The sequence below is a fragment of the Rhodamnia argentea genome, chromosome 11 (assembly GCF_020921035.1).
Source record: "Rhodamnia argentea isolate NSW1041297 chromosome 11, ASM2092103v1, whole genome shotgun sequence".
In the NCBI taxonomy this organism is placed as follows: domain Eukaryota; kingdom Viridiplantae; phylum Streptophyta; class Magnoliopsida; order Myrtales; family Myrtaceae; genus Rhodamnia; species Rhodamnia argentea.
Genome location: NC_063160.1, coordinates 17,769,972 through 17,782,767, shown reverse-complemented (window position 1 = coordinate 17,782,767; position 12,796 = coordinate 17,769,972). Strand labels below are relative to the sequence as shown.

Below are 12,796 nucleotides of genomic sequence, written 5' to 3'. Positions count from 1 at the left end.
GCTTACCCGGAACAAACGGACACTAGGTTCAAACGTATCTGCCATGCAAAAAACTGCTCTACTCAGTTGATTTTGCATGGAATGTCCTGAAAGTCAGTTTATAAATGCATGCGGTACATATGATTTCGTATCGAAGTCATTCTTTACTCTGTCTTATTTTTCATACCCAAAAATGTTGGATTCCTCTTTATTCTAATTAAATCTACATTTCATAATTGATTGAGGTTCCATACGCTATTTCGGCCAAAGGAGACCTCCTTTTACAAAGGCTCGATTTTCTCATTATAGGTTGAAACGCCGTGATGTGAGTACACAGAAACACAAAGATCAAATCACATCCACCAATTGCCTAGTCAAAACAATGTTCATAATAACTACACATGAGAAATAGGAAAATTGTCCAAAAATTCCTAAAGTTATTGCACTTTTTGTTAATTCAGTCCTAAACCATTTAATTTTGTCAATTTTTTTTTGATCGAATAATTTCGTCAATTGAATCCTAAACCTTTTTATCTTTTTCCAATCGACTCTATCTAGCTAATTTTGGCTAGAAATCAAGTAGACGATGATCGACTTACGTGGCACGCTCGGCGCCGATGTGCATAATTTTTATAATATTTTCATGTTTTTTATTTATAATTATTATTTTCTTTTTTCCTTCGTTTTTTCTTTTCTTAGCCGCCGGCAAGGGTCGCCGAGATCTTGTCAACTGCTAGCAAGGCTAGCCTAGCCCAAACTATTGTGGCCTTGCTCGTGACCGACGAGTGCCAGGTGACCCTCACCCAACAACCAGCGAGTCTCGTCAGCCGTTGAAAAATAAAATAAAATAAAAAAGCCAAAAAAAAAAGGAAAAAACAATAGGGCACTAAAAAAATTAGAAAAATATTAAAATATAATTAAAAATTATTCGGATCAACGATGACCGTGTTACGTAGGTTGGTCAAGATCCTCCACATTAATTGTTTCTAACCAAAATTAGCCGGATGAACTCAATTGGTAAAAGTGAAAATGTTCAGATTCAATTGACAAAATTAAAAGATTTAGAATTGAATAGGCAAAAGTGCAATAAGTTCAGGATTTTTTTAACAATTTTTATCATGAGAAATCGCGGAAAAGAGTGGGCTTTGAATCATAAAAAACGATTAATAGATGAAATTCAATACAGTACACATGCCAATTCGGTATGCATGCCAATTCCACACACAATGCCTCGGACAAATGTATCACACCAACACAATATTAGGATTAGGCGCACAAATACGTTGAAATAGAGAATAAAGGCGAGAGAGATTGATATACATCATTATAATTAGCATCTCCCACCTCTTTATTACAACTCTCAATTACAAAAAAAGGGAAAAAAAGAAATCATATATAATGATAGCTATTTATAACCCTAATCCTAAAATACTAATAAAATATGCGCTCAAATTATAAAGATCCTTTGGCGTCCCGGGAGCGCTGTCCCCTTGCTACATCCAGTGAGACCCCCTACCTTTCTGTTGATGGGAAATATAAATCACACCTCAATACACAATATAGGTCTCATCGTAATCAGATTAAGTAGACATCGTCATCTGACCCAGCAACCTTCTCCTCGAACTCCTTGGCCCAGTCACCAGGAAAAGGTCCTGCCGAGTACTTGCAGTGCCTCATCGTGTAATCAGATTAAGGAGAACAGCCCCAAACGCAAGCACATCGCTTTCTGTCCATCCGCCTGTCAAAGGAAAAGCTCGAGATAAGCTCGAGTGCAGAAAATAAAGGCAGGAAACCCTTTTGAAAGGAACAAGAATCTCTCATCACAGGCCATTCAATTTAGACAAGACAACAGTGGCACCAGAGACCACTATTCGAACGAGACTCCTCTTAACTTGGAGCTCCTTTTACAATGTCACCACTCCGAACATCATCACAGGACAACCTACTTGAATGTCATTTGTGCTCCCATATCTTTTTCAATTCGAGGAAAGCGCCTGACTGAACAATTTCTCGGGAAGTGATCCGCTGAAAACTAGTCTAAGCAGGATTCTGGCAGGACCTTCACAACATTGGTGTCTAACAAGGTAGTGCCAGAATCTGCCCCTTTTCATTCACTTGAGGAGATAACAACAAATACATCATCAAGGGACCATTTCCTCGGTTTTGACTTCTCGGAAAGATTAATTATAGCACGCTCTGCATTTGGAAGGTAATAGCCTATGATGATCTCTTGCCTCTGACAGCCCCTGATCATTATATCATGAAAGGACAGCTCCTCCTGGTCAAATAAATAGAACTCTGCTGGTTTGATACACATTTCGTTCCCCCGAGTGAAAAATGTCTCATCAGCATACACAGGAACATGTCATCATGTATACAGCTTGTTAATGAAACTCAACTCAAAATTTATCACCAGCACCAAATGGACTCACTTTTCAGGAAAGAGAGCTTGTCGTATGTCAACAACTGTCTAACCTTTTTGATGCAGGCAGAATCCATGACAATCAAAAGAGAGGGTGATGGTAAATGTTGAAACTGCCAATTGTTTTCATACTAAAGTATCATATGATGGTAACCTCATAGTTGAGTGGGGTTAATGCATGCTAATTAGTTGCACACAACAAGAACTAAGCAACATTTGGAAGATCCTGTCAATATGAAAAATTAAATTGAAATTTTCAGTTAGAATTGAAAATGAAGAGTTGCCAGATGGAGATAAAACCCTCACTTCCTCTGCGAAGAGTTCCTCAACCACCCAATTGATTTCTTTGTCTTCAGCCACCGTTGCTAGTGCCATGCTAACCAGCTCATTTGATAGCACATGGTCACTGATTCTGGAAACTGACACCTAGTTTCTGGTCCTAGAATCCAGAATTTCACTAATTATTATAGACTTGTCTGAAGCTTGTTGCATTTCACTTATCCAAGAACTGTGAGAAAACCCTGACAGCCTCAGAGAAGTTGAACTTGTATCCTTGTTTGGAAGACGCTTAGACTGCATTCCATAAAGAGCCTGTCCGTAATAGTTGATATCAATGGAACGTGATGATTAACATGCAATTGCCATTCTGGAAATGAAAGTAAATTTCTTGTGTTAAGCTCAGAAAGCATCAATGACATTCCCAAATCAATTTCATGTATTAAGCTCACAAAGCAATGATAGTGTTGAAGTATGTCCCACATCTGTTGACAATGTGTCCTGAATGTTCTTTATATTGATGTGCTCTCTCTTCATTATCAGCTTAAGCTTTTGGATTGGACTTTCTAACACGATATCAAAGCAAAGTTATCCCTTTCACGAATGTGCTAGTCAAAATTCCACATTCAAAATTCCACATGCCACTTGTAATCTCGCTTACACATGAGAGGGGGTGTTGAAGTATGTCCCACATCGATTGACAATGTGTCCTAAATACTTTTTATATTCATGTGCTCTCCTCCCTCCACCTGCTCTTTATATTCAAGTGCTCTCCCTCCATCTATCAGCTTAAGCTTTTGGGTTGAACTTTCTAACAGATAACATGGCCAACTCCAAGTATACTTTTTAAAATTAGTTGTACAGGAATATAGAGTTACCTGGATATCTAGAATGAGGAGGAGGGTGGCCAGAGATCTCGAGTCCAAATGCACAATAGAGTCTTCCAGTGATTCGTCAGCAAGAATTAAAATCTGTGCCTGTAGAGTAAGTAATTGGTCACACAACTGAAAGCACACAAGATGCAATGTTGCCATGGTTTATCCAGAATTAAAAAGCTTGAGGATATATTCTGAATTCCAGATTAGCTGTTTACTTAATTGCATATTAGCATAGTACTTCAACAGCAGCAAGTGCTAGAGAACTTTTTGATCTGTAAATCAAACAACAAAACAAGAAAACAAAATCAATGAGACTAGGCTTGGCATGGTGGATAGATCTTACCAAGAAGCACGCTCTTTAATCAGATATTACCCAGTATGATAATAACCAATGAATAGGACATGCACAATGCAGGAAACACTTTCTTCTTTTTGAAATGGAGGAGGATATATTTTTTATATCAACCCAATACAAATAATTTATCAAGCAATAAACAGGAAAGCTTTGATTTACAAAAATTGAAATGAAATAGGAGAAGAGGAAAGCAGTGGTCAGATCGCAGACAAAAACAAGAACATCTCTCAATCGCAAGCAGCTTTCTGTCCAAAATTCACTAATTTCTTCAAAACCCAGCATTGCATAAAGCATAATCAAATCAGGACTAATCCATTGTAAAAATGGGCCCTCAAACTTCAAATTGACAATGCCAAGCAGATACGAATAATGCAAGAAATCTCGTATGCCAATCCCATCAAGGTCAACATAAACTGCCATATGTATGGATTCCTCCTCTCTTTTTCGTCCTTCTTGGAATTAAACTAGCAGGCATGCATGATACACACTTATAGAGAAGATATAACTTAAAAGAGTCAAAAGTCTCAAGAGGGAGGCTCTCAAGGTAGCGCCTGATGACAGCATTGCCCTCATGGTGAACAAGTCTTATGTTTTGCAATTAAGAAATATCAAGTCCACCATCTATCAGCTTTTTCTGTCTATCCTTTTATGGGACCTCACTGAATAACCATAATTCTGATCCTGGAGCCAAGAAGGCCTCTAAAACCTATAAAAGATGTTTACAAAATATCAACAATGATTACGAAGCATATGGATCTAAACACAAAAGTGATCAACCTAATTTAGAGGCCATTACTCCTGGTAATCACACGAGAGAACAAAATCTAAAGTATTCTAGCAGATCGCTGAATTATTAAGTTGACCATGGGCCGTCCGAACAAACATAAGGAAGCATTCTCCAAGAATTCTCTTGTGAGTTAATTATCCTACTATCATCTAAATATGGTGGGATTCAAGGACTTAAAAGCTGAAACAACAAAAAATACAAAATGACACTCAACATTATTTGAAAAGGAAACAATCTTGTGAAGGGACTTCCATGCTAGATCAAACTACTACTTTATGTAAACTTAGCTTGTGTATGTCACTGGGGTTTTGAAGAAATTCACTCCATTATAGGGTTGGATCACAGATCTTGGAATTAGGAATCTTTTGTTACGGTAAATTAGTTGATCACACAGGGTTCTTAACATCAAAATTTAAGTATTGACCCTATCGATAGAAAACCATATTGAGACATAAAATTACAAGATTAACTAGGAAAATTGTTGTTACACATTGACGACACACCTGCAATACTGGCAACATATCCTACATTACAATAGTTGGATTTAAAAATTAAGTTTAGAAGGGGTTTCCAAAGCGATGGATGATGATCCCTTAATTTTGTGCATCTGATTCAAAATTAAGTATTCACAGTTAGCATGCACCATAGATTTAACAGTACCAAAAGTTTTCACACCGCAGAAGTTGTTCATGGTGTCAACCCTGATTATGACACTTAGCAAGCGCATCGAAATTTGAGACCTCTTCCTTTCATCAAATAATGCGTCATGTATGCTGGGGGTAGATTTCTCAAAATACTAGGCTTTGTCGATGGAACCGCTTGTTGGCACTAATTTATTCAAAAGATCCCATCCCATTATCAAAATTGCCTCGACAAACCCTCCAGATAAGATGCAACTTTCACGTATGGTTCAGTGCTAAATATGCATAGGAACTTACATTAATCATATCATCAATGTCACAACACCACCCACAAAATAGTATTCTCTCGGGATATTTTGGAGGGTCAGCTATTTTTGGGAAGAGTCCCCTGCATACCTGCACCAAGACAGAAAAAGCCAAAAAAGGAGAATCAACAAACCAAATTTTTAAGGCCTGAATGAGACAAAATTAGCCACGGGTTCTTATGACTTGTCAGTTGAGGAATCTAACTACACAGGTAATTAGAAAGAGAGGAAGAGGAGAACTATCACACAGATCATACATCACTTTTGCACATTGTGTTTTAGTGCACAATGATTTGGTAGTGTACCTCCATAAACTAAGTACCCAAAAAGATACAGCCGGACCAGGCGGAGACAGCCAAGTTCAATCATAAAAGTGAAAATCTTGAATTTAAAGCTCAAACTTGTTGAGAGGTGCCATTAAGATAAGAATTCACATACTGCTTTTGGAAGAGGACCAGGAAAGTAGGCATCGTCATCCTCAGCAATAGCAAAAACTTCATCCCCTTCCTTCAATATGTCGCTATCATCCGGTGCCATTAAGATAAGAATTGACATACTGCCTCTGGAAGGGGACCAGGAAAGTAGGTCTCATCATCCTCAGCAATAACAAAAACTTCATCCCCTTCCTTCAATATGTAGCTATCATCCGGATCTAGAATTATCTTCCCACCATCTGCAGCAGCCTTCTTTTTTTCTTTTGGTCGAATATCTGCAGCAGCCTTAACTCCACAAGGAATTGCATCAATAAATGAAATAAGGACATCCTCAAACCTCAAACCATCCAATTGGGGCCACCGCTTATTGTAGAACTCTGCATTCTCAAAACCCAAAATGTCTTTCCATATCTGTTGGAAAGATAAAGGGGACTGATGACAATGATAATCACAGTGAACCAATGAATTGAAGTTTGCAGATCTAAATGGATTTTCTGACAAATGTAAGCAAGCACATGATCTAAATTGCTAATTCATTCAATCAATGATTGTACCACTGGAAGTAGTGAAATATGAAAACGAACATTATAGAGAAGTTGCCGGTAAATCTAATCATTGGGCATCATCATGACTAAAACAAAAATCTTCTGCCTAAAGTTGGTCAGTAGTCGATCAGGACAGCGTTTTCTCATCAAGGATTGTGAAGTGGAGTACTTGAAAGGGTTCCAACTACCCACACAATGAGACCAAGTTATTTCTTAACTGGTAGTTTGAAGCAAGAAAAGTGAAATGAACTAGATAGCACCAAAAAAAGGATGTTTTGGCATGTTGATGTCACTGGGAGAAACAAGACCAATTTCATCCGGCAAAAGTTGAAGATATCGACAACCCCAAAGTTAAAATTTGCTTCCTTAGTGACTTAATCCACTCACATCCACATGAATGAAAAGTATAACAAAGAAATAGGGGGAAAATAGCACAAAAAGGAATTTGAAAGGCAAAGGTGTGGCGAAGCTTTGTTGCACTGCTTAACAGATACCACATCTCATAAAGAGCAAAACAGAAGTGCTTAGCAACCTGTGCAAGACAGGGTTGAAGAGCACATTGTATCATCAAGCACCCTATTACGTCATGTGCAACAACTGTCACAATAAGGTCTCCTCCAACAAGCTTGACCAGGGGTTCGTTGTCAAGATCACTCATCTCTACAACAAAATGACCCCGCAAACCTTCTTTTACTCCCACAAGACTTAGCACGACCCTTAGAGCATGTGCATCGCTCCAGCAAAAAGAAAAATAACAATTACTAACTTTATATAAGGCACTTAGAATCATGGACAAGCACAAGAAACTAGTAAGCTCGAAGGGAGAAAACCTGATGTTTTCATCAGATGCCAATACAATAATAGCACGTGCCTTTGAAACTGAAACCTTCGAAATAAGAAGGGAAATTAAAAGAGAAATCCATTAAAAGGAAATTTAAGTACTGGGACAAAACAAGAGAGGGGCGTCTCTCCAAATAATGCAAACACAAAGTGAACCAACAAGAATTGGGAGTCTCACTTCATGACAAATCCAACAGTGTAGAGGACTTCCAAAGTTTACCTTCTTTAGATCAGCCAAAATAAGAGGACTTCCACTTCTACGTAATGCAGACATGCCCATCAAGTCAAATTCCAGCTTAGCAATGTCCAGCTCCATTTCCTCCTTGTCCCTCTCTGCAAGTACAACGACTCCACCGATACTCTTATTAGCTATTGCTAGCTGCTTCAACAATGAGCCCTGAAATCCCTTGTTTATCAGTTATCTAGCATATTTTTCATGTTAACAATTTGATGTTTAAGTCCAAATCAGGACCACAATCAGAATATTGCTCAATTCTGAAAATCCACAAAGAGTGTCTTACAGGCATTTAAGACTCAATAGGGCGAAACAAATGCAGAAAGGAGTCTCACTCGGGTGAAGGGAATAAGCATAAAGACAAGGTAGCAACTTGGCAGACACTCGCTTAAACAGAGGACTTATAAAGAACTCCGTATGCACTAGAATGCGGATTATGCAACTTCGCGAGTAAAATTGATCAAATCAGTATCAGAAAGGTTGAAGAATATCATTTACTCCTGTCTGTCAAATGCAGTCACTTAAATCCCTCGTCATATCAGTGAAACGGAACATTGAAGATTCAACACTCTTCCAACTGGGAAGTGCATTGCATTTTAGCAGCACATTACTCCTGTCTGTCAAATGCAGTCGCTTGTCAGTTTTTGATATCCATCTTTGATATTAACCGAAGAATTGAGAGTTTTCTCAGTTGGCAAAGTTCCGACAATAGAGAATTGATGGTCAGCCAGATCAAGAAAATGCATCCTGATGATGCCCGAGAATCTGTCCGTTTTCATTCACTGGAGGAGATAACAACAAATGCATCATCAAGATGATCTCCTATTTGGAAGGCGATAGCCTACGATGATCTCTTGCCTCTGACAGCCCCCCTGATCATTATATCATGAAAGGACAGCTCCTCCTGGTCAAATAAACAGAAGTATGCTGGTATGATACACATTTCGTTCCCCTGAGTAGAAAAACGTCTCATCAGTATACACAGGAAAATGTCATCATGCATACATCTTGCTAATGAAACTTCACTCGAACTTCGTTGCCAGCACCAAATGGACTCACTTTTCAGGAAAGAGAGTTCGTCATATGTTAACAACTGTCTAACCTTTTTGATGCAGACAATCCATGACAATCAAAAGAGAAGAAGAGAGATACTAACAAGGAAAAAATGTTGAAACTGCCATTTGTTTTCATACTAAAGTATCATATGATGGCAACCTCATAGTTGAGTGGGCTTAATGCCTGGTTATTATTTGCATCCGACAAGACCTAAGCAACATTTGGATGATCCTGTCAATATGAAAAATTAAATATTGAAATTTTCAGTTAGAATTGAAACAAGAAAAGTTGCCAGATTAAGATAAAACTCTCACCTCCTCTGCAAAAAGTTCCTCAAGCATCCGATTGATTTGTTTGTCTTCAGCCACCATTGCTAGTGCCATGCTAACCAGCTCATTTGATAGCACAGTCACGACGTCTGATTCTTTGACAACCGAACCGAAGATAGTAATTTTGGCATTATTTTCCTATGTATATGCGATGTATCTATTAAGTTGGGTATATATGCTAATATTATTAACCACACTTGAATTTGTCTTGCAAGTGAAATTGAGTATCTAATCAAGAAAAATGTTTTCGGGTTTTAGATCTACTATGACATGATGTTTCTCATGAACCTCGATCACGACCGATGCAACTTGTTCACAAATTTTCACTGTGTCTTTCTAGAACCATTCTAGAGCTGTAATAATAGTGCCAAATGCATATTAGTCAGATTAAATAAACCTAAGGTGAAACCTAATAGTAGGAAAACAAAAAGATCATTACAATCACTACCACTTTGTGAGAGAACTAATTTTTGAGTCACCTTGCACTTCATTGCAAAGTACTTTTGACATATACTCGAGCACAATTGACTCTATTATTGGTGAGTCGGCGAAGCCAAACTAGTTCATGATGTTTTTTGTGTCAAATGGTCTAGAGAAATTTTTTCTCTGCTCGCAAGATTTCAGTTTTATAAAATTAATGCACCGTATGTAATATGCAAGGTTGTCTTAATATTTAATTTGAATGTTACTAAATGTTCACTTCCCAATATATTCTTTGCATACTTTCATCCTTGTGCTTTTTCATCGCAACAACAGTTTCAACATCTAATAACCCATGATACACCTTGCAGGTGCTTCCCTTGTAATGAGGTGTTTGAACTCTTCAGTGTACCTGCTCAACTCCTCTTATGAATAATCAACCTGTTCAATAGCATATTATAAAGGTGAAAAGATTAGATCAACAGGAGATATCGATCACACGAATTGCTAGACATTGGGTGTATAGAATCTTTTTCAGATACAATTCTTTTTCTGCTATGACTCTAGTCCAATGATTTCCTTTTTTTAGTGGCTCATCAACTCAGCTACTGATTTATAGGATTATTGATACTAAGTAGCTACTCGTAAGTGCACACGTTCAACTCATCCAAATATATGTTGGCCAATCATTATTATTCACCTCTTTAATTCAACTGGATAATTAGCATGCGTAAGATACTTTAATTGTAAATGTGCATTTGTATGTGAAGTTTTCCAATGCGCATTTACAATTAAAGAATCTGAAGCACGTTGATTATCCAGTTGGTTGAATGTGTGAATGTAGGAGTAGCTTCTAATGTATCGATAATCCTATACATCTGCAGCATAATTCACGAGGCACTAAGTAAAGGAACTCATTGGATCAGATTCATAGAAAAAAAAAAAGAATTGTATCTAACAATGATTTGACACCTAATATCTACGCAGTTCGTGTGATCAATCTCTTCTTTTGATCCAACCTTTTCACCTTTATAATGTCATATCGAATTGGTTGATTGTCCCGCGGAAGAGTTGAGCCGCTACACAAAATAGTTCAAACAACTCACCGCCAAGGGAAGCACCCGCAAGCTATATTGTGGCCTATTGGATGCTAAAATTGTTGTTGCAATCAAAAAGTACATAGATGGAAGTATGTAAAAAATATATTGGGAAGTGAAAATGCAATAACATCCAAATTAAAGATTAAGACAACCTTGCATGTTGCATACAACGCATTAATTTTATAAACTGAAATCCCGCATGTAGAGAAAAAATTTCTCTCAAACATTTGGCACAAAAACATCATCAACTATTGGGCTTTGTCGACTCATCCAATAATAAAGTCATTGTGCTCGAGTATATGCCGAAAGTACTTTCCAATGAACTGCAACGTGACTCTCAGAACTCGCTTCTCTCACAAAGTGGTAGTGGTTTTATGTTTTCCTATTATCAATTTCATCACAGGTTTATTTGATTTTACCAATATGCATTTGCACCCATTATTACAACTTTAGAATGAAAAGACATAGTAAAGATTTGTGAACAAATTACATCAGCCATGATCAAAGTTCATCAGAAATAGTATGTCATAGTTGATCTAAAACCTGAAAATATTCTTCTTGATCAGGTACTCAATTTCGCTCGTAAAATAAATTCAAATGTGGTTACTAATATTAGCATATATACCCAAATTAATAGATACTTTGCTTGTACATAGAAAAATAATGCCAAAATTACTGACTTCGACTCGACTATCAAAGAATTAGACGTGACTACATTCACCGAAGGCTATGCACATGCGGAGATCACATGGAGACATCATCGTCAACCTAGTATATTTTTGAGCACACTACTAGTTGTAAGGCTAGGGATGTGTGGGTGCAAAGATAAAAATAACTAAACATATTTTCCATTTCCACTATAGCAATACAGAAAAGGCATTTCACTCATTTCTCATTGCACATGTACTCAAAGATGACTATGAATTTGCATATTGGTATATTATAGAGTTGAAAACAAGGTTTCAAACATAACATTTTTAAACATCAATGCACCAATCTCATTTTTCATATCTAAACTAGATAAAATTAGGGTGAAAATTCTATCGAGTTCTACTCTAAATAAACTTCAACAATAACGTAAATGTATCCCATGATAAAGATGATTGAAAGTTAAGGAAAAATGTGTAATAGTTTCCCACGCTGATTAAGGATTAAGGTGGTTTTCGGGCAATGTAATGGGCTGCAGAGTGAACCTCAAAAATAGAAAGAATGGAAAAGAAAAAATCTAAGCCAGTGCACCGGTTTAGGTTTACCAAAAATACTTGAAGTACTATAATTTCCTCTTTGCCTTGTCAATCTCCTCCTTCCCTTGTCAATCTCCTCCCACTCTTAGCCCACTCTCAGTTTTGGCCTTCCTCCCATTGCCATCACCCATCATTTGGCCCTCAACCTCCATAATCTCCCTCCCACTCTCAATTCCTCCGGTCTACCAACTTTGGTGTTTTCGTCAACAGCTACAAAATCAAGATGCGTGACAGCTTGTCAAAGACCAATCTGGATTTTGTCACTAACTTAACATAGACAGACATGTCATTAGCTAATTATGCATAGAAAGAGCCTGTCCATAACAGCTGAGATGAACGCAAAGTGATGATTAGAAGGCAACTCCAATTCTGGAAATGGAAGTAAATTTCATGTGTTAAATCCTAAAAATCCATAATAGCTAGACCGACGTGCAGCTATGAAGCACGAACACGCCAAGGAGTAGTCGCGTCGGTGTTGGACACCGATATGCTCGGACACGCCGTGGTCAACGCCAGCTTGTCTCCGTCGACACGCGAGTCAGTAAGGTCGACCATAACTCAACTCCTCACACGCTTCATTGGCCTCCTGACAGCTGCTACATTGGTGTTAGGATCAGATCCTATGTAGCACCAACACGACATGAGACACGACACGACACGCCGACACGTGATTTCTCAAAAAATTGAGAATTTCAATATATTGGAACACGTTATATATTAAATATATATTTTTGTATATACATAACAAATTATCATTTTTATGCATCTAAGTTGTCACATTCAATCTACCTCTCAAAAAACCCTCTCAGATGATTAAACTACTGGAACTAGTTCAAGTTTCTAAAATAGCAGTGGGGATTCGAAGCTGCAATTTGTGCCTGGGATAGGTTCATTGACAATCTCTCAACTAAATTTATGTATGCTAAATCAGAATGTTGGGCCAATCCTAC

General features: G+C 37.7%; 1 protein-coding gene across 1 annotated transcript; it reads right to left on the bottom strand.

The window, feature by feature from the left end:
* Positions 1-3,668: 3,668 nt before the first annotated feature.
* On the bottom strand, positions 3,669-7,989 carry LOC125312961 (ion channel DMI1-like). Its single transcript, XM_048273058.1, has 8 exons — positions 7,984-7,989; positions 7,683-7,859; positions 7,453-7,508; positions 7,155-7,356; positions 6,363-6,488; positions 6,204-6,326; positions 5,636-5,734; positions 3,669-4,616 (listed from the first exon to the last, which is right to left on the bottom strand). Exons 1-8 carry the CDS (start codon positions 7,987-7,989, stop codon positions 4,557-4,559), a joined length of 849 nt encoding a protein of 282 aa, XP_048129015.1. The 3' UTR covers positions 3,669-4,556.
* Positions 7,990-12,796: the final 4,807 nt, after the last annotated feature.